Below are 27,252 nucleotides of genomic sequence, written 5' to 3'. Positions count from 1 at the left end.
GTAGGTAGGGCCCTACCTATTCTGTTTAGCAGGATCTCATCTTTGTAATAATTGCTTTTGATAAAGTTAATTGAGAGAAGTTTGAACATGCACAAATTAGTCTGTCTATTCTTGGTGCAGTTACAATGGTTAATATAATAAGGAACCACTAAAGAGCTTTCAGTTAGCACAGAATGCAATTAGTTCCCTAATAATGTGGTGGGTTCATGTGAGCATATTACATCTCTGCTCCAGGAACTGCACTGGCTTTTCACCTCCTTCTGAAATAATTCAAGGTGTTTGTTTTAATCTATGAGGTTTGCTATGGTTTGGAATCTAGCTATTTTATGGACTGTATGTCGTTTTATGTGCTATCGTAATGACTGGGATCACTGGAGTACTAGTTCCCTCTGGTGATCTGCTGGAGCCAGAGTTTGCACCTTCAGATGCATCATTTCAGTCAAGTATTTGATTGGCACATCACTCAGTCCAGCATCTGATTGGCTCTGCAGCAGTGCTAGATAGCTATCATTATTAATAATTAAAAACAGCAATCTTTCATTCTGGGAAGTGTTATACTATATTATGAGCCCTTTTAATTAATGGATTGTGGTGTTTAATTTACCAGTTAAGCTTAGATACTATGACGAGGTTTATAAAAAGTCATTCAGAGATAAATTGTGCCAAACCCATCTGCAGATATTGGGGGGAATGCAAGGAGCCCCTCACCCAACCTTGAATGACCCATGCAAAAGCCTGTCATGGTTTTACTGCTTATTTATGTGTGCCTCCAGAGGTGCCCGTTGACTCAAGGGAGGCAGTGATGCAGTGGCCTACCAGCATGCACAATGAGCCAGCTGCACTGAACAAAGCAGATTGCGTCATTCCAAATGCACTTGGCTGCTCAGGGAGAGATTGTACTACACTGAAACATCGTCTCTCCACATGTGACAGTTTTGCTCCACATTATCCCCTATTCCTGTTCAGGCCAGTGTCTAAATGTTTCAGTTTGACCCTAATTACATTGATCATGCTGAATTAGAGTTGTAGCGTGGAATGAGCTATAGCCTAAATCAAGAAAAAAATTCTTCTTAGACATAGTATAGCTTGAATTAAATGTGGCATTTTCTTATATCTAAAAGTTTGGTCCTATCAAAGAAAACCAGATATTCTTACTCTCTGAGAGTAACAGTGTGTTTATATATTTTGCTGGGGGTTTTCCTTGCATGAACATAGTGAATCATTAACAGCTGAAAGTTGCTTTAGCATTCTTGGGTATCATATGTAATCCTCATAATCTCTCAGAAACTTTAGCTTGTTGTCCATTTTTGACAGCTGTCAGCAAAGCTAGAAAAGATGGGTAACTAGTGCTTTGTGGATTAGACAGATGGTATATACAGGAATACAGCTCTGAATAATCTAATAATTCAGGTTTAGTGTAGTCTAGTGTCTGTTATCAATCAGACAGTCCAACATATAAATGAGCTAAGAATAATAATAAAAGTAATTAAACCTGCTTGAGTACTAGATTCATTTCATATATCTTAATGAGAGCTAAATTTGAATTTGCACTTGTAAAAAACAAAATAGAAAACATTGTTTTTGCAGGATATAATTTCTTATGTCTCCAGTTAATATATTCTGTATTTAATTTTATAGATAAGTTTTCTCTACAAGTATATTAGTTTAAGGGGTTTTTACATGATTTTGTGCAAATGTGTTTCCCATTTCATTTATTTCTGAATGAGAAACCATGTCTTTCCTCCTTAGTTCCCTTCTCTGTCTTCCCCACATCAATTTAAAGTCATTTGTCTGTTACTGTTGTTGTTTGTTTTATCAGTTGTTAGCTAGTAGTAATGCAAGAAATGGCCAGAAAGAATCACAAGCAAAACAAGCAGCCATTTGGTGCCCTGTTTACTTGGGGCTTCTGCAACTCACATAGAGCTCAATCCTGCCAAGTGCTGAACACTCTGGTCTTGATCCAGCAACTCAACTTTAAACATGTGAATAGGCACACTGACCTCAGCGGGACTATGGCTTAAATGCATTGCTGAATCTGGGCCATAATGCTTAGTACCTTACAAAATCATGCCTATACTGAGTTTAGATCTCTCTCCAGCTGTGACACTGGAGAGAGAGGCAACCCCACAGCATCTTTCACACCCCTCACTATACAGCAACAGAACTGGAAATGGAGGCAATTCAGGGACTCATCTTTCTCCCTTCAAACAGCTTGAGGCCCTACAAATTGTAAAGTGTGTTCCAGTCAATAGCAATGTCAATGCACAGTACTTTCAATACTAATATAACATATTAGTACTGCTCATAATCCAGTGTGAGTTACAGTAGATTTTATATAAATGACCTTAAAATATTTTGCCACAAGTTAATCCTGTGGAAAAACTAGCATCCATTAAGTACATTCAGTCAGAAATATCTGTTTGTTGCAAAGTTCCTAACATTTTGAAATATACATTTTTCCCAAGAGCAAAACATTTTTGCAAAAGCTTCAAGGACTGATTCAGACCTGAATCAAAATGAAGCTGTAAAAGATAGAACCATGGTTTGAAGATATAAAAATAACGTTAATGTTAGTGCTTGTTGATTCTATAATAGGATGAAAGCAATACAGAGGACTGATTGTCACAAAGTGTGAGATTAGTTACACCATATTCTTTTCCTAGTGTGTTAGCACTTGTCAAAGACAAGTATATGTTAAAAGAAGGAGTTGACAGTAATTAATAGAAAATTAAATTATTTAATTTTACTAGATTATTTAAAAACTTGTTATCCTATTTTAATTAAGATTCGTAAACCACCATAGGATGTTTTTGTTTTGCCTCTTAAAAATATTTTGGGGTGTATGTAGGCTGGTGCTCATTAAGGTGAGACACATCACATGGTCTTAATCCAGGTTTACTTGGCAGCTAGCATGGCTTTTCCTGAGCTGGTAGAAAGCAAACTTTGATCATAGTCAACTAGTCTCTGTTCTGCTGAAGCCACTCTGCAGAGCGTACATGGCACAAAATGGCAATTAAGATAGCTGAAAATAGCGGAGAATTCCCCTTGGGGAATTTTCCACCAGCTCTACCATCTCCTATGTCAGCTGCCCCACTCCCATTCCAAGAGTAGGGAAATGAAGGTACTTGTCAAAGGTTTTCTGGGTGTGAGCATGCATGCATGATAGGAGAGAGGGATGAATCAGAGCCTCACTATGCCTGACTCTCCACTGGCATAGAATCCATTTTGGGGATGGGAAACTGAGGATTAGAGACCTGCAACCAGTTCCTTGCAGCAGCCACTGGTCAAAACATCCAAGCGCAGCTCAGTCATAGTGCAGAAGCAGCCCTAAAGCTACCTTCCCGATCCCCAAACATCAATCCAATCTTGAGTAAACTTGTGTATGCTCTGAACCCCATCATCCTGACTGTATTGCATCCGCACTTGCATTCCTTCCTCCCTGCTTGTCTTTGACTTTATTACTGGTGGGAAGATGGTTATGAAACAAAGAGGCAGGGCCTCTGTACCTATCTCCTGTAGCATTGGTCTGCGTTCCTTCTAAGATGCTGAATGCAGCACTGTGTATCCAAAACTGTGGATCTGGGGAAACAATGTATTTAGAGGACTCCAACTACACATAAGAAAAGTTGTATTTTCATGGCTGTAGTAGGAGTTGGACATTGTAGCTGTGGGTCTACAAGTCTATCCGTAGGCATATTGTTAAACTGATTGTAGATTATTTGGACAGGAAATAAATACTATGGATGAATGAGTTTTAATTTTTCACCTGGTTGATAATCTGTGCTGGGCAAATACGTAATGAATGGTTTAATTGAGGCTGCACTCCAGAGACTGAGTCAGAGTTATGAGGAAATTAATGTTTTTAAATAAAAATGATACACTAGTTTAATTCAGATAAGGAATTCACTATTTTAGTTTTCCTTGCAGTCAGTTAAAAAATATAATAAATGCAAAAACGACCACTTTGTCATTCAAATCGATTTATGAAGCTTTTAAAAAACGATGTACCTGGGTTTGACATATGACTGCATGTGACTGTTATGAACAGGTAGAACACTTAGTTTGCCCAGAACAGAAAAAGAAATCTAAACACAAAAAACATAAATCTGACCTGTAGACACACAAGAGGTGGGGGATTAAGGAAAAATGTGTGTGTCATGTTCGTATCTGTATGTTATTGCATGACATTACTACAGTATTGTACATTACGGACCACATCTTCTGAGTCAGGGAATTTAGGGGTGTGGAACAGAATCCCCAACCTGAGGCTACAGAGTGGCAATGAGACAATTACTTGACATCTATCTAGTGCAAGTATGTGTACACAAGCAGAGGAATCAAACCACTAGCTCATAGTGTAGACCTAGCCATAGATGGAGTGCCACAGAGCATAGTTCTCTGTATCCTGCCCTTCTCTTTGTGCAGCAGTACCATACTAGCTGCACTGCCTGGGCACATGAGGGAGCCAATTCTATCCTTGTATGAAGAAGATATCAGTGTTTTTATTCTAAATTTACCATATATGACATGAAACAACAGCGATGTGGGACGTAAGTTACATTTCTTAAAGAGTAAACTTGCGTCCATTGGTATAAACAATGCTATGGTTCTGTCAAATTATCCATTATCTAGATTTAATGCTTGAAAGACCAAGATGCAAAATACATTTGTCAGAGGATAACATTTCATGAAGTTAACTGTTTCCATATTACAGCAACTGACAAAAAGACCTTTATATATAGTACAATGAATTTGATTGCAAGTACTGTGGCTTTTTGTACAGTAAAGATCGTAACGCTTTTATATAACCCAATAATAACTTACAACATGCTACCTTTTTCTTAGAGAATAAATGTACATTGACACGTTGATTAAGTTTGTATGACTGAAAACATGAACATTTGCCAGTATAGAATAAAAATGTGCAGATTTTTCACCCGTCCTTCAACTTGTTTTTTCATTATGACTTTATTTTCAGTCTCTCATCTTTGCCTTATTCCAGTTCAGATTTATCAAAGCTTTTGACAGCAGTTCCAGGAAGCTATTTATATGAAATGTTTCTAGAAAATCTCTCTCTACCATCATGAAAATTCAAAGTAAATACCAAGATACTAAATTCATCTTTTTCACCCTCCACAGCAATGGAGTTCCATGAAAACCTGCACAATATAGGCGCAAAGGAAGGTTTAAAAGAAAGGAAACTACAAAAAGCAGTAGAGAGTTTTACCTGGAATATTACAATTTTAAAGGTAATGTCTCTACACTGGTGCTAGCAATTATGTTATTTATTCCATTCACACTTGGTCTTATAATTATATTGTCTTGTGTAGCTAATTAGTGGTCACTATGTGACCTGATTTCATTTCTTTTACTATCTTTATAAATTATCTCATGTATCCTGAAAGAGTAACAAGCTGTCAACATGAATTTAGACAAGTACACTGAATTTTACCATTGTAATTTCTTTGGGGTTTTTTGTTTGGTTTAGTTTTTGATATGTTCTTTGTAAAGCCTTTTAATGTTAACAGGGTCCCCTGTGGTCCTGAATATCCATATAGGATAATAATTATTGATTTCTGGAATAAATAGGGCTCTGAAGAGGCTATGCAGCTGTTCAAAATCTATTCAATGATTTGAAAAGGAGAAGCAGTATTGAGATAAATGCAGATCGAGATAGGAAATAAATACAAGTGTTGATTTTTTGTAATCTATGATGAATAGTGTTTAATGATGTATACATAAATGTATTAATACTTCTGATTTGAGTAACTGAGTATGTTTGACTTAGAAATTCCCTCTGCTTTTTCTTAAGCACATTATGCTTACATTTTGACTGAACATGAAGTGATGTAGTATAAACAGTTTTCAAATGGACACCCTCAGACAGTTAAAATGCAGAATGGTTTTCATATTTGTCGTCTACAGTCTTTCTGCATAGTAGAGTAAAATAGTTTGATAGTTATCACAGCTGCCTCCCTTAACTTCTCCAATTCAGTCCTTCCAGCCTCATTTTAAACAGTTTTCTATTTAAATTTAATAAAGATTTCCTGTCCCCTGTCCAGCCGAGTACCTCATCCCTACAATAAACTGTAAAATCTATTTTAATTACAAAAATTGTTTCATCTTTCTCCCTCTAATGCATGCTTTTTAAACTCTCTCTTTTAATTGTTGAAAATAAATTTTCCTTCTACCCCCTTCTCAGCTTAATTCTTCTCCCCACACTCGTGTTGTTATGACCGTTATAGAAAAACATTACATACAAAACCATCACCCCCATGTTGTTCTCCCACACTTGCTATCCATTTCAGCTGACAGATGCTGAGCTGTGCTTTTCAGAGTATTTAAGATGGCAAAAGTCCTCTTTGAGCCCAACTCTAGGGAGAAACAAAAATAGGTTAGATTCATTAGAGCATTCACAGGTAACAAATTATGTCGGTAAGGTTCCAAGTTCCGTTTAAAGTTAAAGGGGCCAGATTGTCCCTCAGCTTCTGCTAGATCTGGTGGATCTTGGCATCATTCCCCTGTGTCTTGGGACTCTGTGGATGCATCGGGGGATCATGGTCCAACATTCTGGGGGGCATGAGGGGAAGAAGTTATTATTTGCTGCACTTTTCTGTCCTGAGCATCAGAGATCAGCTTGGCTATTCCTACCTAATTTAATACTGCCTGAAGCAACAGTAACTTAGACCTCATGTCTGTATCCTATTCAGAGTGTAGGGAGTTTTCTGTAATTGCAGAGTGGTCAGTGGCATCCCAATGTCTGCAGGAGCCATGATGCTAGGGTTGGCGGAGGGCAGAATAGCAGTATGGTGGACCTGACCACTCACAGTACTGAAGGCCTGTCACCCTCACATGCCATGCCCTTGGGACCAACAAGGTTGGGAGGTGGCAGGCTCTTCCTTCTGAGGGGACAGAGCTCTTTAATGTTCACCTTGCTTTGTTTCCTCCCACACTAAACCCCCGTCTGCAGAAGGGTACCTGTGCCATAGAAAATGCTATAGCAGAACAGACCAATGAGCCAGCCAGTCAATATCTTGTCTCCATGTGTGGCAAATGATGATGGAGATATGCCACACTGAAGATGTAAAACATTATTGAAAAGTTCTTTACAAATATTAGACAACCACAGCAGCCCTTTAATTATTATTACCCTCCTCATTTTGCAAATGGGGAAGATGAAAGACAGATAGGTCTCTCTCATCTTGAACTCTGGTAATCCAGGTCTCAGTCATAGACTTGAACCAGTCTCAGATACTTCAGAGTAAGGCGTAAAAAATATCTGATGCCCCTCAATGTGATACTGTCACTGATACAGTATCTGATGCCTCTCACTGTGGTACTGTCACTGATACCATGCCATTTGAGAGGGTGCTCTATCAGAGTGGCTTAAAAATTAAAGCCAACTTTACATGGCTTGGGAAAACTATGATCAATAGGGCAATTGACTGAAGTACATAACGTCTTAAATAGAGACCGTTTCAACCCAGGTGGTTGTTCTCTGAACAAAGAGGATTAGATGAGAGCACACATGCAAAGTAAAATTAAATATATTCAGAACAGATTACGCAGCATTTTCTTTTATTCAGCAGCAGATTTTTATTCAGAAAAAAAGAAATAAAAGTGTATGTTAAATCCAATCCAATAATAGGCCATAACATAAGAAAGCTAAAGTCTATATGTATAGGGGAGCTCCGATTTACTCCTCATTTTTAGTGAGTACACCTTTTCAAACAATAGCAAAGTACTATCATTTCCTAGTAGTTAGAGAGAGAAAATATATTAATATGCCATTGAGTTAATTCTCCTGTAAAGCCAAGGTATTGCCCCTCATTCCAGACTTCTCTTACCCAAAAAAACCCCTTGGTGTCTCTACATATAAATAGGAGGCCTCTACAGAGAAGAGAACAAAAAATAAAAGGAAAAATAGCTCTCAAATCACAGAAAAACATCAGTTAGTTACAGAAATACATGAAAATACTTTACCTTATAGGAGAGGAGTCAAGCACATCATTAAATATTACAGTGTGATCAGAAGAGAAATATCAAAATAGAAAAATACTAGAGTAAAAAGGTACAGCTAAGTAGGGCTCAATATGCTGGGGACCCAGATATGGCCAACATGTGGCTGACTACAACTGTTTATAGTGTTTTCATGATATTAAAGAAGGTTCTAGGATTTTTCAAATTTAAATACTTCATCTGTTTAGGAACAGACTCATTTAGTGACCTCAGTGTTTTCCATACATAGATTAGTCCTTTTCACCTGCCTCCATCAAAAGGATGAGTGATCGCTAAGCTAATAGCACTATAGACAACAGTTATTCTAGGTCTTGGTTATTTTAGTTGCAAGTTGTACACCTCACAACAGTGTGAACCAGGGCCAAGACTGTCAAAAGTGACTAGTGATTCCATTTTTGGGTGCCCAGGTGGAAACACTTTAGAGGTAGGGGTTTAATTTTCAGAGGAGAGGTGCTCAGAACATAGTTAAATTTAAATTGTTTCAAAATGAGCACCCAGAATTTCTAGACACTTCTGAAAAATTAGACCTATATTGTTAGGCACATTTACAGCTAGAATTTGGTGAGCACATGCCAAATTTTGAATAGCTGAACAAAGTCCATATAAAGTGTGTTTGTTCTGCCTGAAAAAGTTGTGGGGCTGAGACACAGAACTTTCAGGCACAACCAGACACCAGGGTCATTTTCCCAAGGTTCCAGCAATCATGATCTGTTGATTCAACCTCACCCAGGGATTCGGCCCAGCCAGTTTCCTTTGTATTAAGTGTGCTGGGTGTAATCCTGACCCAATTAAAGTCAATGGCAAAGTTTCCGTTGAGTTACTGGGCACAGCATTTAACCACTTGGGTGTCACATCGGATGCAGGATTTGGATTTATATGCATGCATTTACTTGAAAAACTCACTCTTTTAGAACACTAGCCCGTTTTGTACACAGTTTATCCAGTATAAATCTGGTATACTGGGATATATAGGGATTATTCATGCTGTAAAATATATGCTGATAGATAGTTTGTATTGCGTTTCTATTAATGACACAGGGAAACATTTTTGGCTTCTAGCACAACTGATTCTCAGGCCTCCAGCATGTACATATTCATTCAGCTCCTTTTCCCATTGATCCATGAATTACAGTTTTGTAGTGAGAGCAGAGCTGCTTGGAATTTGATATATATCCACTCTATAATACTTAACTGAAGAACAGTGAAATAATTAGTATTCTAAATCTCTAGGTAGTCTTGTGAAATGTGGTTATATATTTTTATTATTTGAAAAGTTTTGGTGTTTAAATTAAAAAGTAAAAAAAAAAAGGAAGTTAGAGATTTTAAACTTCTGAGTGCATTCACTGTCTACTAGCTTCAACCTGCTCCCACCCCTCTCCAAAGAAAAACTTTTAAGAACCATCACAGTTCAAATATTAGCATTTTCTTTAAATCTCTAGACATGTCAGGTACAAATGTCAATTCTTTTGCCAAAACTGGAAAACAGGATAGAATGTGGATAATTATTTCTTCCTCTAAATATATTGTTATGTTATACGAGCATAATGAGCTTATGTTGTGAAGGGTACAATATTGTGGAGCCCCTCAAAATAATTTAAGAAATAACGCATGTGGGTATATTTGTGAAAAATCCACTGAACATCATTAAAGGTGAAGAGACCCGGGTGCTCACTGACTGTGGAGGTGCAACAAGACACTGTATGTTTGTCCTTGGTTTTCATATGGTGGTAAATGAAAAGACAAATCCACTTTCTTAAAAGTGACCTGCAAATAATTTTTAAAAGTCCAGCTACTTTGTTTGGGACACTAGCAATTAATTCTAAATATACTCTAAGATAGGCACTGACCGCATAATTAATTTTAAATCTACTATTCTTGTTTTGCATATCACTGGCATACAAACTTGTTGTTTGTGTGGGTTTCTTTCTCCATCAGTGCTGGGTGGGTTTCTAGTTTCATTTATATTTATTGTGTACTCCACAGGAACATTGCAAAATCTGCCCCTTCCACCACTACCATATATTAAAAAAGCATTTTCTAATTATTCATCCTAATGAGAAGTTTGAAAAACAATTGACATTCTTATGAACTTTAAAACCAATAGATATTCCTACCAACTGCAGAAACTTTATATATAATAATAATAATCATGTGTATAAATCACCTTTTATCAGAGGATATTAAAGTTCTTTGCCATTACTTTACACTTACAATCTTTCTGTGAGGTGTCACTTTTTTAAAAAAAGATTGACCTTTCTATTTGTATATTATATTTATAATGTAGATGTTTTAACTGGTTTAATGCCACTGAAGTTTGACATTATTTTCTTCACCTCTATGGGCATGGTCATTAGGTAATAAGATTTTAATTCACTCTTGGAAGTACTCTGATTTCAGACTAAATGGAGTTTAATAGTGACTGTAGTGCATGTATTGTGAGCTAAAGAAAAAGTGTGAGGTGTGGTCATGAAGGTGTATATTGTGACTTTATATTAGGAAGGAACTACATGTAGTTCAAGGTGTTGAGTGTAATGGTCAAAGTACTAAATCAGAAATTTATGGTCCGATAGGAACAGTTGAGACTAGAGAGGGTGCAGGGAGTTCCTTTCAGCACACCCACTAATTGCAGTGTCCATGCCCCATAATGTGTGTGTGGGTATGATCAGTACCCTATCCACTCCTCTGGGGAAAGCACATCTTAAATATTAAGAACCATTGCTGTCCCTCCAGCCGTTGCAGTATAGACATACCTTTTGAGGCTATCTTTATGCATCAGGAAGGAAAAATAAACAATACAGGTTCATTTTATTTGCTCTATATTTCCCCATGGCTATTCGAAATCAGCCTACTTCTTTTAAGAAAAAAGCATAACCTCTTATAATAAAGAAAAGTCATGTTAATCTGAACAACATTACAAAAATATCCTCATGCTGAAAACCAAGAGTCAATCTCAGCTCCTTCATAGGGAAAGGTCAGGAATGTAGGACACAGCTGATGTAATTTCTAAACAAATTACCGTATATACTCGATCATAAGCCGGTTCGTTTATAAACCGACCCCCCCAAGATGGATAAGTAAAAATGGAAAAAAATTTATAACCCGTTCATAAACCGCCCCTATAATTCAGAGGTCAGCAAACTTTGGCTCCCGGGCCATCAGGATAAGCCGCCGGTGGTCCAAGATGGTTTGTTTACCTCGAGCGTCCGCAGGCACGGAGGTAAACCTAAGTAAACAAAGTGTCCCGGCGTGCCAGCTGCTTACCCTAACGGGCCGGAACAGCAACTGGTGGGGAAATTTTTTTGGGGGGGAGAAGCTGGGAGTCAGGGGAGTAACCCTTGTGACCACCCCACACATGACCCCACCCCTAGCCCAGGACTCCCACACTCTCCCCATCCCATCCCTTCCCACCTTATCTGGGGAGGGCCAGGAGAGCATGTCTCTGACCTGGCTGGTTTCAGAGTAGCAGCCGTGTTAGTCTGTATCCGCAAAAAGAACAGGAGTACTTGTGGCACCTTAGAGACTAACAAATTTATTTGAGCATAAGTTTTCATGGGCTAGAGCCCACTTCTTCGGATGCATAGAATGGAACATATATTGAGGAGATATATATACACATACAGAGAGCATGAAAAGGTGGGAGTTATCTTACCAACTCTGAGAGGCCAATTAAGTAAGAGAAAAAAAACTTTTGAAGTGATAATGAAGATAGCCCAGTACAGACAGTTTGATAAGAAATGTGAGAATACTTACATGGGGAGATAGATTCAATGTTTATAATGTTTCAGCCATTCCCAGTCTCTATTCAAGCCTAAGTTGATTGTATCTAGTTTGCATATCAATTCAAGCTCAGCAGTTTCTCGTTGGAGTCTGTTTTTGAAGCTTTTCTGTTGCAAAATTGCCACCCGCAGGTCTGTCATTGAATGACCAGACAGGTTAAAGTGTTCTCCTACTGTTTTTTAAATGTTATGATTCCTGATGTCAGATTTGTGTCCGTTAATTCTTTTGCCTAGAGACTGTCCAGTTTGGCCAATGTACATGGCAGAGGGGCATTGCTGGCACATGATGGAATATATCATATTGGTAGATGTGCAGGTGAACGAGCCCCTGATGGCATGGCTGATGTGATTAGGTCCTAGGATGATGTCACTTGAATAGATACGTGGACAGAGTTGGCATCGGGCTTTGTTGCAAGGATAGGTTCCTGGGTCAGTGTTTTTGTTCAGTGGTGTGTGGTTGCTGGTGAGTATTTGCTTCAGGTTGGGGGGTTGTCTGTAAGCGAGGACAGGTCTGTCTCCCAAGATCTGTGAGAGTGAGGGATCATCTTTCAGGATAGGTTGTAGATCTTTGATGATGCGCTGAAGAGGTTTTAGTTGGGAGCTGAAGGTGACAGCTAGTGGTGTTCTGTTATTTTCTTTGTTGGGCCTGTCTTGTAGGAGGTGACTTCTGGGTACTCATCTGGCTCTGTCAATCTGTTTTTTCACTTCAGCAGGTGGGTATTGTAGTTTTAAGAATGCTTGATAGAGATCTTGTAAGTGCTTGTCTCTGTCTGAGGGATTGGAGCATATGCGGTTGTATCTTAGAGCTTGGCTGTAGACAATGGATCATGTGGTGTGTCCTGGATGGAAGCTGGAGGCATGTACAAAGTTACCTACATGCCTCCAGCTACAAGCTCAGAACATTGCTTCCACAGCCCTCACCTCCTGCAGACTGCTTGCATGGCCTTGGCTACTGTTCTTTGGCTTTACTGAGGCACAAAATGGAAAGGCTGGATGTATTTAAAGGTTGTCCCAGCTGGCTTCATAAATAGTCCCCAGCCAAAGTTCAGGAAAGCCTTAAAGGGATTAAACATGAAAATTTAATGACCAGAAGAACTTTGCTATGTAAATATTAAATATCCTTTTTAAATATTAAACACAAAAGTTCTTCTGATGTTAAGCTCCTGTTAAAGTACAAGTAGGATGGAAACTAGTTTCAGTCATCAGCACTTGGGTTCACAACCCATTATTGTCACAGAATCTCAACAGTTTTCTAAACCATAGAATGATTTCACCCATAGACTTAGAGATTCTGTTTGTCAAATATATCTCAGATGTTCTTCACATGCAGCTTGTCTACACTACAAAAAAAAATTCTTGACAATGAGCAGCAGCACTAGGAGTAGCTTAACTGGTACTGAATGTGGGTTAGCTCCCAAGTATTGACATACTGTGTTCAAACTTGCAGGTTTTTTGTGGGGCAGACAGTCCCACAATATGTGTGTGTGGTGAAGAGTGCTTCTCTTCAGTATTGCCAATTTGAGCAAAATGGGTACAAATTTCACTTAATTAATGTGAGACCATACAGTGCAAAGCGGTTGATATCAATGAAATAATAAGGCAGGTACTGTACCTAAATACTATTTATAAATATACTTACAAAATTACCCTTTGTCAATTGTTGAGGGCCCACCCAAATGCCAGCATGAACTCCTTGTTTATTCAAAATGGCTACAAGACTGCAACGTTTTAAACAAAACTTACCTAAACACAAGAATTGCTCATGATGGTCACTCCTTCTGAACTCTTTGATCAGCTGGGGAAGACCAGGTATGTGTCTTTGCCACATCAAAGACAGAATATGTAGTGGCACCAGCTCCAAGGCCTACCTTGTGGCACCTACACGAACCATTCCTGATTCAGAGCAAGGGGGTGTCCTCATACGAAGTCACATTGGCACAGGTGACTGATGGTTTGATGCTTTTTCTCTCAGATGGCCAACAACTGTGGAGTTTACCATCAATTCCATGTCCTCCACCTCATAATTATCCCAAACTAAAATCGACAATGGTGATTATTTGGAGATGGCCCCTAAGTGGCCTAAAATTTACCGTCCTGTTGGAAAGGAGGACGTGTAAGAACCTGCACAGACATGTACAAGAATCAGCACAAATACCTGCACTAGAGAAAAGATGCACAGTGTAACCATACATATACACACACAAGTCAAGATGAACTGCATTTTATCGAGATGCCAGTGCCAATCCTTTTCTTATTCAAATACTGCTGCCCTTTAGACAGACTACATTGGAGCACCCCATTGAGCCAGCCAATCTGATGGCTCAGTGCTGTTCTATGACCACCACATTGTGGTGTCTGCCCTCCCATTTCTTTACATTCCTATTTCCTTTTTAATTTCTGGCCAACAAGTCATTTTAAAAGTAAAATATACAGTAATAATAGTGACAGTTACACAGTACAGTAGAATCTGTGACAAAAAAATCAAGCTTCAGTACAAGATACAGAGTAAAGAAAATGTAAAACTGTTGAGACATTCTACTTGTTACTGTGTCACATTGGATCAAAGCCAACATCTCATTTCACAGATGTAGAGGAGATGATAAACCCAAAACCCTTTCCTTTTTTAATTACCTTTCAGTTTCTATTCAGATCTGACATTACAGCTCATACCTGAAAATATCAAAGCGAAGCATGAGCTTTTCCATTCTGATGAAGTTGCTCTTCTAGGGTAGAATTCAGGCAAATGAGAACTTTTACATTCATTAAGGAAATTTAATTGACACTGCATATTAACTCATGCCTCTTCTTTTTTTTTTTTAACAGTTTATAAATGAATATCAGTGTTGAAGTTTGATGTCCTTTAAAGCAATTACTACATGATGGGCCACAAAGCAATACTCTACTGAATTCATTTTGTGAATTATGAACAAATGTTAATACAGTAGATGCTCATTTGCAGCAACACCTTGTAAGAGCAACCACCACTTATGAGCAACATGAATATCTACTGTACAATATACTCCCAGTTATATGCATTTTATTCGGATTGGGAGTTCTGATGATGAAGAGAGCAGGAGGCCTTCAGCAGGGGGTGGCTTCACCAACAGCCAGGGGTTCGTCATTGTCCTCCTCACAGTCCTGCTTGGAGATCTCTGCTGTCCCTTCTCGCTCACTCCTGTCACAACAGAGCTGCAGAGGGTTCCATGTGCTGCTGCCGAGCTGGTGACAGCCAATGCCTGCAGGCACAAGGTGTGAGGGTGAGGCTGCAGTCCTGACAAGGCAGAGAAGGGACCCCCCCGGCCAGTGTCTACAGCGATTGAGTGTCCTCAGCCCTGCAGAAGTGCAGGGAGCCCTCTGCAGCTCCTCTGTCACAGCCCCACACACTTACTCCCTGTGACAGTGGGGACTGAAGAAGGCTCCCTGCACTGCCACAGGAGCCATTCAGCATCAGGGTGGCCTCCCCACTGCCAGATGCTCCTCCTCCTCCTCGCTGTCCTGGCTGGGGTCGGGAGGTTGCTCTTTTAACCGAACCTCCGCATTATCCAAATCCCTTCCTTGTTCCCCAGCATGAGATACATGCTGTAGCGGCAGATATCTCATGATGAGGAATTCTGATAATGTGGAGGTGCAGATAACAGGGTTTTGGATTAGCAGAAGTATTCTGTACATGAAATAGGCTATTGTGCTTTATTCTGTTGTTCCTTTCTTTAGTGGACAGCAGTGGTTACAGTCCAGAATGGCAGCTTCCTTGCAATTTGCCTTGTGACATGCAAACCCCTTACTGTTCCCATCCCCAAACTGGTTCTCAACCATGTCAGATTTGGTGGTAGTATATCTTGGTTATGTGGACAGTTTTCCAACGGAGACTAGATTCAGAGAATTAAACTCATTTCACTTTTGACCTAACCCAGATTTGAAGGCAACTCTTCAGAGGTGAAAGGCTGGTAGAACTGACATCGCCATAGAGCCAACAAGCGGCATCTGGGTTTAGTTTTGAAATTGGTTCAGGCTCCAGGATTGAGTTGCCTTTAAAGATCAGGTTACTGTTGGGGTAGCTGATCGCTTTGTTTCCTTGAATGTTGTTTTCCTTTAACTCATTCAGGATTATGGTATCTGCATATCACTCTTGAATGCAAATCGATGGCTCAAACATTTTGGAATGCATGGGTTTTGCATACATCTTGGTTTTGCAGCATAGCTTTGCAGAGCATGGGGTGTGACTGTCCATGACGAAGGGTGAATGGCCCACAATTTCAATGCATACATATATGCCAGTTGGCAATCAATTGTATATAATAGTACTTTGTGTTGTGAATCAGGATCAAATAGTGTGTTAAGAAATTGGGGTCGTCTGTAACAACATATAAGGAGTTTAGCATCGGTTTTGCATGTCCTAGTAGTTCCTCACTTAGAGAGCTTATAGGATTGGGCTTTTGTCTAGTTGTTGAGACATTTAATCTGTAACAAATGAATTACTGTATTAGGCCAACTGTTGAGTTCTAAATTGAGAAGACAAATCTTTGAATCCGTACAAAGGAGCTTTTTAGTTTAATTTTATTAAGGTCCGTGTTACTGTGTTTTGCTGCTACTTCAGTAAGCGCTGTAGCTGAGATTGCATGACTCTTTCCATTCTGTCACACCACTCCCCCCATCTTCAGTCATTAAGCATTTTTTGAAACTCTTACCTTGTGGGAGACTTTTCTTTGAAGCTTTGCCACTTCCTGATTACAGTTTGTTTGGAAAGTTTTAGGAATAGTTCTGCCTATATCAGTGTTTCTCAAACTGGGGGTCCCAACCCAAAAAGAGATCGCAAGGCTCGTAAGGGGGTTGCGAGATCACAAAAAATATTGCTGGGAGGAGGGAGGTAGCTGGAAGGGTAGGGGTGGGTACAGCAGTCACCGCTTTCTGGCCACCCAGGTCTGAAGGCAGTGCCAATGCCAGCAGTAGCTCAGAAGTGAGGGTGGCAATACCACAAGTATGCTCCTATGAGTATGTTTAGTAATTTGCTGTCACTTTTTTTGTGTGTGTATGTGGTGGGGGGGTTTGTCACAGCCTGAAATATTTTCAAAGGGGGGCCTAGCAAAATAAATCAGAGAGCCCCTGGCCTATATGAATGAAATACCAATGGGGGAAAATACACTTTACCCAAGCAATGGTAGCAAAGTCAGCACGGTCATGAGGCTAAGCATGGTCAAGGGTTGAACTCCAGCACTGATTGGATCAGCCACCCCGGAGTACATGTACCAGCACCAGCCAGATTTATTGAGACCTTCCAATCCTGCAAGAACTGGAGTATTCACTCCTTTCAACCTAACTCACCCTGACTGTGCTGAGACTCTTGAATGTGGCATCAAGAACCTCAGCACAGTTGCCAGCAACACCCAGATCCACAGCATCTGTGATGGATCTAGAGCAGGGGTGGCCAATCTGTGGCTCCAGAGCCACATGTGGCTCTTCAGAAGTTAATATGCAGCTCCTTGTATAGGCACTGACTCCAGGGCTGGAGCTACAGGTGCCAACTTTCCAATATGCTGGGGGGTGCTCACTGCTCTGCCACAGGCCCTGCCCCCACTATACCCCTTCCCAACCCCTCCCCTGAGCCAGCCGTGCCCTCGCTTCTCCCTCCAGAGTCTCCTGCATGCCACAAAACAGCTGATCGGGAGGTGCGTGGAGGGAGAGGGAGTTGCTGATCGGCGGGGCTGCTGGTGGGCGGGAGGCACTGGGAGCGGATGGGGGTGGGAAGCTGATGGGGGGGCTGCTGACGTATTACTGTGGCTCTTTGGCAATGTACAATGGTAAATTCTGGCTCCTTCTCTGGCTCAGGTTGGCCACCCCTGATCTAGAGTATTCATTCTCCTCAGCATCCTCAGTTACCTTGGGTGATGATCACAAGTATGATCATGTGTACTCACTGAGAGCATTACCACCATCCTTTACCTCCTTAGAAGTTCCAGTGGCCCTCATCACTCCCAGGACCCTGGTTCCTCACACCAGGACCTCAAGGCCCATACTTCTGTGGCCCTGTTGGGCACCTTGGTTATCTCATGGGAAGCAAGACTACTCAGACTGACCATACATGCCTAAGGCTCCTTCATTCATTTTTTCAGCAACTCAAGCAGCGCCCGAACTCCCACCAGCTCAGGTCTCTCGTAGTCATGAGGAGGAGCAAGAGGAACCAAGCCCTTCCTCCATTAGATTCCTCAAGACCAGTTGCTTTGTCATCATCTCTGGGTGAAGCAGTGTTGCTCCTCAGGGCCCCACAATTAGATGACTTTAAGGCAGTGGCTCTCAAACTTTTGTACTGGTGACCCCTTTCACACAGCAAGCCTCTGAGTACGACCCCCCTTATAAATTAAAAACACTTTTTTATGTTTTAACACTATTATAAATGCTGGAGGTGAAGCAGGGTTTGGAGTGGAGGGTGACCGCTCGCAACCCCCCACGTAATAACCCCCTAAGGGGTCCCAACCTCCAATTTGAGAACCCCTGCTTTAAGGAGTTCTAAGACCGCTGGAAAAAAACAACGGCACTCCAGCTACCATTGGAGGAGGTGCAGGAGCCCACCCACAAGCTAGTGAATATTTTGCAATCTACTGCTTTGGAATGGTAGCCTGGCCTATAAATGAGGCAATAATGAATTCAGCCCAATCACTATAACAGACCCCAGCTACAATTGCCGTCACATCCAGGAAGGTGGACAGAAAATATCAATTTCCACATGGAGATGTGGAATATTTTACAGCCACCCTGGTTATTATGGTGGCCAACAAGAAGGCAAGACAGAACAGAGCACTGCTAAAGGAAAAGAAGCCAAAAGAAGCTAGATTTATTTGTCAGGAAAGGCTATTATTTGGCTTATTTTGACTTGCCAACCATCAAGCATTTTTGGGGGAACAGGAGGAGTTTGATGGAGTCCTGTGTTATACAAGAAGTCAGATTAGATGGTTACAATGGTCTTCTCTGGCCTTGGAATCGATTAATTTATGATTTTTTTTTAAAAGTCTTGCTTCCTTTTTTTGAATATCCCCAAAGCCAAAATGGCAGGGCTCAAAGAAAGGAAATGTGGCATTGTAATAGCCCTTACTAAGGAACTGTGCCTTGTATTGTTCTGAGGTGAATTAGTTTGAAAGAATGAACCACCTTTGAAAATTGGTCCTGTGGAAAAACAGTACGTGATCATGTAATTAAAGACTGTGTCACACTGCCTATGCACCGGGGGGAAATTAAGGGTGCACCGGGGGGAAATTAATTCTGGCATTTCCTAACATTTAAGTGCTTTACTTTGCAACCTCAGTAGTGGACTTTTAACAGCGTTTGTGTTTAATTTCCTAGGTTTTTAAACAAGCAAACTGGGGGGGGGGGGAATTCCATTCTGTGGCATCATATTGACAACCACATGGTTCATCAGCAGGGTTGGACTCTTTAGAGCCACTGCATTGACCTCTGCCACTTGAGTTAATGGAGTACTGAGTCTCACTATTCCTTTGCTGTCAGCAACTATTTATGAAACCCAATGGGAAAAGAGTGCCATTCACTCCACACCCCACTGCTAGTCCATACAGAGAATGACAACCTGCTATTGCTATCTGTCAATCTTGAGTTCCATTTCAGGCTCTGGATGGGAGTGTGCTATAGTGGGCATAGATTCTTCTGCCTATTCCTCCCCTTTCCTCTCCCCTGACTTGACCCATTTTGCACCATTCCCTTCAACTTGTCCCAGTCCTGTCTCTTCTCCATCCCTGGTTCCTTGCCGCAGTACTGTTCTTCTTAACTTACCCAGGCCCAGTCTCCTTGCCTAACCACTGCTAGTCTCCCTAGCCAGACTCACTGTCCTAGACCCAGTCTCTCCTTTTCTCCCCTCTCCCCCACCATTTCTAGTCCCAGGCTTCTTGCCCAGCCACTCTCAGTTCTCTTCTCTTGGGTCCTCATCCCACCTATCCCACTTTTCTTCTGCAGGCTTGTCATCCAATGTCAGTCACCCTGTCCACTCCAGCTCCCAGTCAGTCCCTGTTCTCGCCCGGCACCCCAGCTCTTTCTCAGCTCTCCCCAGTAGGTCTTAGTCCTGGTCTTCTTGTCCAGTCAGTCCCAGTTGTCCCTCCGCTCCCCAGCTCCTTGTCTGATTTCAATGTTCTCCCCATAAGCCAACTATCTCCCAGCCCCCCTGAATTTCTCTCACCATCTCCCAGTGTTCTCTCCCAAACAGTCCCAGCCAGTCTCCTTGTCCAATCACACCCAGTCCCCACTCCCAGTTCCAGATTCTCTCCCGCCCCCCCAGCCTTTTTCTCCCCTTGGTCCAGCTCTTGTTCCCTCTACATTTGAATCAGACAGCTTCCTCCCCCACGTGGCCTGGGCAGAAGCATGGTCATTAATAGCACAGGAGAGACCATCTCCCTACTCGTAGTTCTAGGGCCCACCCCAAAGTAACAGGGAGCAACCATTACAGAGAAAGTCAGGCTTCACACGTGTAGCCCTAGGCTGGATAGAACATGCACAACCATATGCAGGCGCATGCTCCCTGAGGACAGACTCTGGAAATTTAGCTGCTGAAATTGATGAAATCTCTACTGAGCATGTGCAAACTTCAATTTGTCAAAGGCTTATCACTTGGCCAAACGAGCATATTTTGACAGCAAAAGGCACATCCCTGATATAAAGGCCACCCCCCCCCCCCGCCAAATTACAAGTCCTTGCTTTAAAATATCAAACACTAAAGTCATTCAAAGAAAAGGTCTCAAGAATTTTTTAATGGACAAAAAAAAAACCCTTTTTTCTGTAATCTCGTTCTTGGAAATGGCTGAAATTTTTCAGAAAAAAAAAATCAGCTGGAGGCTGAGGCAGTATGGAAAATTTCAGCCCGAACAGTTAAAGAGTCACATAGTTGTAAGCAACAGAGTCTCATAATGGGGGGTGTCAGGCAAGCTTAATTGTAGGCCGAGCCACCAATACAACCTATAATAAACAGCCTGGTTAAAGTTCTAAAACTGCATTCTAACTAATCCACATAACAACTTGTGCTAGAAACAGATGCACTCTCGCTATGACTCACTTATTCTACCGGAATGTTTTAAATTAACTTTCTTGGTTGTCATGTTTGAAGAAAAAAAAGTCCTGGTTTCCTTTAACAGATGAAAGAATCAGAATGTTATTGAAGCCAGTGCCGCAGTGGCTGAACTTTCTGTTACTTGTCTCCCCATAGGTGGAACATGCATTGCCAATTGCAATTTCAAGGAGGAATTTTTTTGTATACAGCAATGTTTTCCATTTGTGTGGCTCAAACAAAAATAATTTGGTACATTCTAATTCCATATGAAAATATTTTTCATCAGTTGTAAATGTCAGTACCATAACATTCTTTAGCAAGTTCTATACTGATCTGGTATGCTTATTCAGAGCTGCTCGCAGAAGTAAAACAGGATAAGCCAAAGGGTGGCCCTCCAGAGAGTGCAAATGTAATCTCCTTTACCCCAGGAGCCTCTCTACACAGGTTCTGTGAAGTCTTCTATGTGCAGTGACTCAGGGAAGAGGCTGTTCTCTGTAGCATGTTCAGCCCATGGATTCCTGCATGTAAATAGCATATGGAGGAGTTGCTGTTTGTAGCAGCATTGCCTCGTGGTGGTTCACCTCTTTGGCTCTTCCTGAGCACAGCTGCAAGTAGGGAGAACCTAGCTAATGATAGCATGACTCCACCAAGGGAAGGGAGGGAGGGATTGCAATTTCTGTTCTAGGCCTGCCCTTTCTCTGAGCTTCTCCTTAAGCTCCGCCTAGTACAGCAGGACAAATACAATTCCTTGGAAGCATCATCAATGTAACCCAGCTGAGTTTTCAGTCCTCTCTGCCCCCTCACAAGGGCTTTCTCTGATGCCAGCCCTTATTTAGGTTTATCACCAGGCTACTGTTGAGTGAAGAGACTTGCTGGTAAACAAAAAAGAAAAGCATGTAACTGCTCTGTGAGGTGTATAAATGAATCCCCATGTCTGTCGGCATTAATAAACAGCATGTGTTAAAACTGTAGCAGATTCTGTTACTGAAAGCTGTTGGGTAGCGAGGGTTTCTGTTCTTTTGTTTATACATCCAGAGAATGCAAGCAGCATGGCTTCTTACTAACGCATAGTAATCTGGTTTTGATCTTCATGAGCAGGGCAACTGTACAATAAATCTGAAAAGAATCCTATTATTGATTGTATGTTCTAACTGTACTTGTTCTTACAGGGACAAGCTGATCTTCTAAAATATGCTAAAAATGAGACATTTGAGAATCTGAAACAAATCCATTATGCCGCTCTTTCATGTGGACTCAATAAACCAGGCACTGAAAATGCAGAAGTCTCAAAGCCCCGTCGAAGCCTGGAGGCCATACCTGAAAAGTCAAGTGATGAAATTGGAGAATGAGGGAACTTTCTGCTCATAATTCTGGAGTTTATAACTCTGCAACCAACTGTAGCTGCACAGGACATTTGCTTTGCACTTAATATTGAAAACTATATTTGGAGTTTTTAAAGCACAACTGGAAAAGCTAATTACAATCTATTAAAACTGTGAACGTACTTTGCAATTCTGCGTGTGACGGCAATGAAATTGTTTAACATGGAAATTATCTTGCTGGCCAAAATGTATATGTGTAAAATATATCATAATTCAGTAAAGTGTGCTGAAAAGGGAAGGTGGATTCATAGGTTAGACTGTGACTGTGCTTGATTTTCAAAATAATTAGGTGTGCAATTCCTTGATTTTTGTGCAAAATTCAGTAATTGTTTGTAATACATAGGTATGCAATTGTGCACCTAACTTATGAAAATCAGGTCAATAAAATGAATTACACATTCTCTAAAAAATGTGGATTTTATTTTAGACACTTGAGGGTATTTGGGTTTGAAGGGGAATTTTTTTTTCTTGTTGAGCCATAAATAAAAAGGAGAATGTAACTAGACAGTGCTCACTGACACACTTCAGTGCATTATAGGAGAGCCATTGTGTGAAAGGAAAATGTGCAATCAGTCTGCTATAGCCTAGGCCTGAAGAAGATACATACCTATGAACTTCAGCAAATGTGTACAGCTAATGTAAAAGTGACCAAACTGCGAGTAAAGTGTTATAAATAATTTTTCATTCTGTGAAGTGAAGTGTTCACATTAAAAGCAAGTTTTGTGATATCACTCCCATGCAAGTAAATCTTTTAACTAAACTTTAACTTTATTTTTCAGTTTAAAAATATTTTCTTCCATACACAATAGGTGATATCTCAGTTACGAGGTTTGTCAAAAACCTGTTTCTGTTATTTATTTTAGATAAAGGTACAGTAGCTAATGTACTCTTAAAGTTATTATACAAACGTTAGAGCCATCTATTACGGCTCCTGATTTAAGTACAGTGTATCATCACACAGTGCACTATATTCAAAGAAAAATAAGATTACAATGCAGCTTCTATTCAGCAGGGGGGATTTTATTGAATCCTTGAGTGGCACTTTACACCATACGGAGGTTTCACTTATACCAAACCAAGGCCCTGATTCTGCAATGAAAGCTGTATGAGTGGACCTCCGCATCTACACAGAATCTTGTTGACTTTAATAGAGCTCTCCCTAGAGGCAGCAATCCACCTACATGGATCTGATTACACAATAACCTTTAGTCATCTATGCAGTACCCTTTGAAGTTGCTTTTCTAAATGACATTCTGTACAGATTAGGAGCTGATTGTAGCACGTGCTGCTCACTCAACTCCCAGTGAGCAGATCATATACTGCAAGCCCAAAATATTATGCTCCTACTTAGGCAAAACTTCCATTGACTGCCATATAAAGATGTAAAATATGGCCCATAGTCACTATTGCTCTTTAAGTGATCTTTCCCAAGGCTGTCAGCTGTGAGATCCCTGATTCCATATGAAATTGATAGGAAGCAAGCAGCATCCTTAGTAGTAGTTAATACAAAATTAGTCTGCATGGGCCAAATGCATCCCTGATGTATTTTTCACAAACTAAATGGGAATGAGGAATGAACTGGGCTACAAATGTACAAGGACAATTTCACTGTAAACAAATATTTATCAGAAACTTCAATAACCTACTTGCAGTGAGTGTTTACTGACAACTTTTGATTTAAGCAGAAAGCCAATAACTTTATAAAACGATCTGGAAAACATGACTATAATGTGTATTGTCCTTAAATATGACCACAAGTCAACAAAGCTCCAATAGGAATCCTGGCCAGCATCACTTTGCACCGCCTACAGTATGGCAGATTATAACACACCAGAAGTGAGACTGTTTCTTAAACTACACATAATCAGAATTCTGCCATCTCAGGTACTCATTCCATTTACACGTTTCTCTAAGGCACGTTACATCCTTGAAGGAGATCAGGGATTAAGATTTGCCTAAGATATTATTTTTTTGTTTCTTTGTTCAAAAGGCAAGCAAACTAAAAAGAAAGGAAAAAAAGGCAGTATACTGCATGAGTTAAATCTGACCTATGAGTAATTTTAAATTAGGGATTAAATTTTGAAACCAAAAGTACATGGGACTACAACTAATCATGACTCCATGCTCACTAGATGAAAAGTTACCCAACACAAACAAAACTAGTATTTCCAAAAATGACTCTATTGTGATGCCTTTATCTCATGCATGCTTAAATCATGTGCTTAGGTAAAGCAGAAAAGCACAATTAAAAATAAAATGTATTCATTCAACCTAAAAAAACCCACCACCCCAAAACACCAACATTTTACAGTCTAGTATTGCTTTCTGTTGCTTTGAATGGAAACCATTCATACATTATTCATACACGGCCCAGAATTGTATCTAATATGTCTTAAAATGAGCTTATAAAACACATCAAACAATGAGAAGGACTTGGACATCCAGAAGGTGTATGCATCTTGCATTTTAGAAGCACAAAGTGTTTACACTTGAAAGGATGCTAGTGGTAATCCAGGCATTGTAAATTCAAGACCAAAGTTGTCAATGAGGTTCCTTCAATTATGTTTCCTTAACAAGGTGTCCTTGTATCCATAATGCAAGTTATTTTATTTGCTACTCCATTTTTAACACTGTTTATTTTCAAGTTATAAATGAAGACATTGTTTGCTGGTTGTTTTCTAGGTATTCAATACAAAACTTTATATCCTTTGTTTTCACTGTACATATGTTTCCAAAAAATGAATATGGGTTTTCATCAAATTGCCCTTTTTTGCCTTTTCTCAGCTGTGGTAAGAAATAGTCAATGTTAAGATAGAGCGAAGAGTGCCATTTGAAAGAAAATGCACATATGAATTATTTGTCATTTAAATATTGACCCTGTGCTCTGCTCTGTACACAAGACAAAGGATGGAACGGTCCCTGCCCAGGAAAGGTACCAATCTAAACTGGAACCTCCATCTTCAGTTGCACTCAGAAAGCACTGAGTGCAGGTGAGGAGGACGGGCTGTAAAGAGCCCCTTGTGGCGATCCTGGAGCCTTTCATGGACCATTTCAGTCATTCCAGCATAGTTTAGAGCAGCCTCAAGTGGGCTGGTATAGGAGCAAACTAGTTCAACTTTACACCATCCTAGAAATTCCCTAACAAATGGAAGCCTTACCTGGGGGAAAACTGTCAATTTTAAGTTCTTTCTTGCCACCCCCCGTTTCACAAAGGGTCCAAAATGGAGTTCAGGATTGAGTTCTACAGCTGAAATCCTGGCCCCAAAGACTGCAAGAGGGCCAGGATTTCATGCCAAGAATACAAGTTCCCCCATTTCTCTCTTATTTATCCTCCTACTCTCAATGCCCTGTTTTGCCCCTTAGAATCTCACCAATCCTGCCATCCTAGGTAGTATGCATAATAGTGTATTAATCAGGCCTTTCAGCAATAGTTACATGCAGTATATAAATATTTTTTATAACACTCCATGGCTGGTTACCCATATTAATTTTTTCCTGTTTTGATGCCGAAGCAGAAGAAAGATGTCAGAACTGCCAGCATGAAAAATGGAAGTGCTTTCGAGATGACTAAAAATGGCATCTTACAATCTACTAATCAAATGAAACAATCTGTAAAGAGCCAGCCCAATGCTCTCGCAGTTAAGAAACTTCCATTTGTACACCTCTCCTGTTTCCACGGTGTAAATGTTATTTTATTAACAATACTGCTTTCTCCTTGCTGCCTGCAGTGATTGTGATGTAGCTCCCAGCAACTCCTACGTAACCTGCACGTTTTAAAGACAAGCTGTCAGCCAAACCTTACCCCTATGAAAACATGTCTCAAAATGTTGTGAAGAGCATTTTATGCTGGAGTTTAGTTCACCTAGATTCTAAACTTGGCTAAAGTGCAACTACCCTTATGACTACACAGTATACATACAATGAGCTAGCCAGTCATAGTACTATGTTCCACAGCTAAGGTTGCCTTGGGATTTGCTATTAAAGCAGGACTAAGGGCTTATTGACATTGGGAATAAGGCTGCAGTGGCTAACATGTACTGGCTACTCCACACCAGCTCCCCATGTGGATACACTTTAGTGTGCACCAACACTACAGCTACACTTGGAGCTGGAGGGGAGGGGGTGATTCCCAACCCGAGCAGACATACTCATGCTAGCGCTTATCAAGCTAGTTGCCAAAACCAGCAGTGTAGCACAGGCAGCAGCAACAGCATGGGCCAGTGCCCCCCCGCCCAACTACCTTCCTGCCCAAGACCCCATTGGTTTGTTTTTAGGGTGGTTACCCTGTGCTGCCGCTTGCCAGTGCCTGTGCTATGATGCTACGCTACTATTTTTAGCACACTAGCTTGATCAGTGCTAGCGGGATTATGGGGGGTGGGTGGTTCCCATTAGTCATTACAAGTTGTCTGTTCTCATAAGGAAACGCTAACTGTCAGCTCCTGCTGTTTTCAGATGCTGCTACACCTCCCTCTCTGATGCCCCAGCTCTGCTCGGTACAGAGCCCCTAGGGGGCTAAGGAGCCAGACTGGGCAGCAGCCAGGTGTTCTGAGAGCGCAAAGACGGGGCATGGAAAGGGGCTTTTGTGGTGAGCAAGAGGACGGTTCAGAGCCGCTGCTTCAGCTCGCGATGCACTAGGGAGCAGCACCATAACATGCTGGGTTGGAGTGGTACATGGGGAGAGTCAGTCCGGCTTTTAGGCATCAGTGAGGAGTTAAACATGGATGTTTGGAGAGGCTGGTGAGTGGGCAGAAGAGGGTTTTGTACAAAAAGGAGGGGGTGGTACTGGAGCTATATCCAGGAGGGGCCTTGCAGAGGGTCTGAGGGCGGACTATTGCCTCTGCAACACTGGAGCTTGCAGGGTTCCCTCCGTGCTGCTGCCTGGGCTCCCTGGTGTGCTAAGGCAGTAGTGTCACAGGGAGCTTTTGGTGACGTGTTGGTGTAGAGACACTTTCTTCTCCTAGCAATGCTGCCTGGTGTGTCAAAGAGCCAAGGACGCTGTCCTGGGAGACCTCTTCAAATACCAGTGCCTTGGCAC

The 27,252-nt window shown here is 41.0% G+C and overlaps 1 protein-coding gene across 1 annotated transcript in view; it reads left to right on the top strand.

Annotated features, from left to right (window-relative positions):
- Positions 1–22,925, top strand: part of PLCL2 (phospholipase C like 2) — a 201,014-nt gene extending 178,089 nt beyond the window's left edge. Inside the window, exons 5-6 of the mRNA XM_029910994.1 lie at positions 5,140–5,249; positions 22,005–22,925. Coding sequence (XP_029766854.1) covers positions 5,140–5,249; positions 22,005–22,184 — 290 coding nt within the window. The 3' untranslated portion in view covers positions 22,185–22,925. The remainder of the gene's footprint in view (positions 1–5,139; positions 5,250–22,004) is intronic.
- Positions 22,926–27,252: the final 4,327 nt, after the last annotated feature.

Source organism: Terrapene carolina, unplaced genomic scaffold, assembly GCF_002925995.2.
Source record: "Terrapene carolina triunguis isolate 2854851 unplaced genomic scaffold, T_m_triunguis-2.0 Scaffold84, whole genome shotgun sequence".
NCBI classification, from domain to species: Eukaryota; Metazoa; Chordata; order Testudines; family Emydidae; genus Terrapene; species Terrapene triunguis.
The sequence above is the reverse complement of the archived record's forward strand: the minus strand, read 5'-3'. Positions and strand labels throughout refer to the sequence as shown.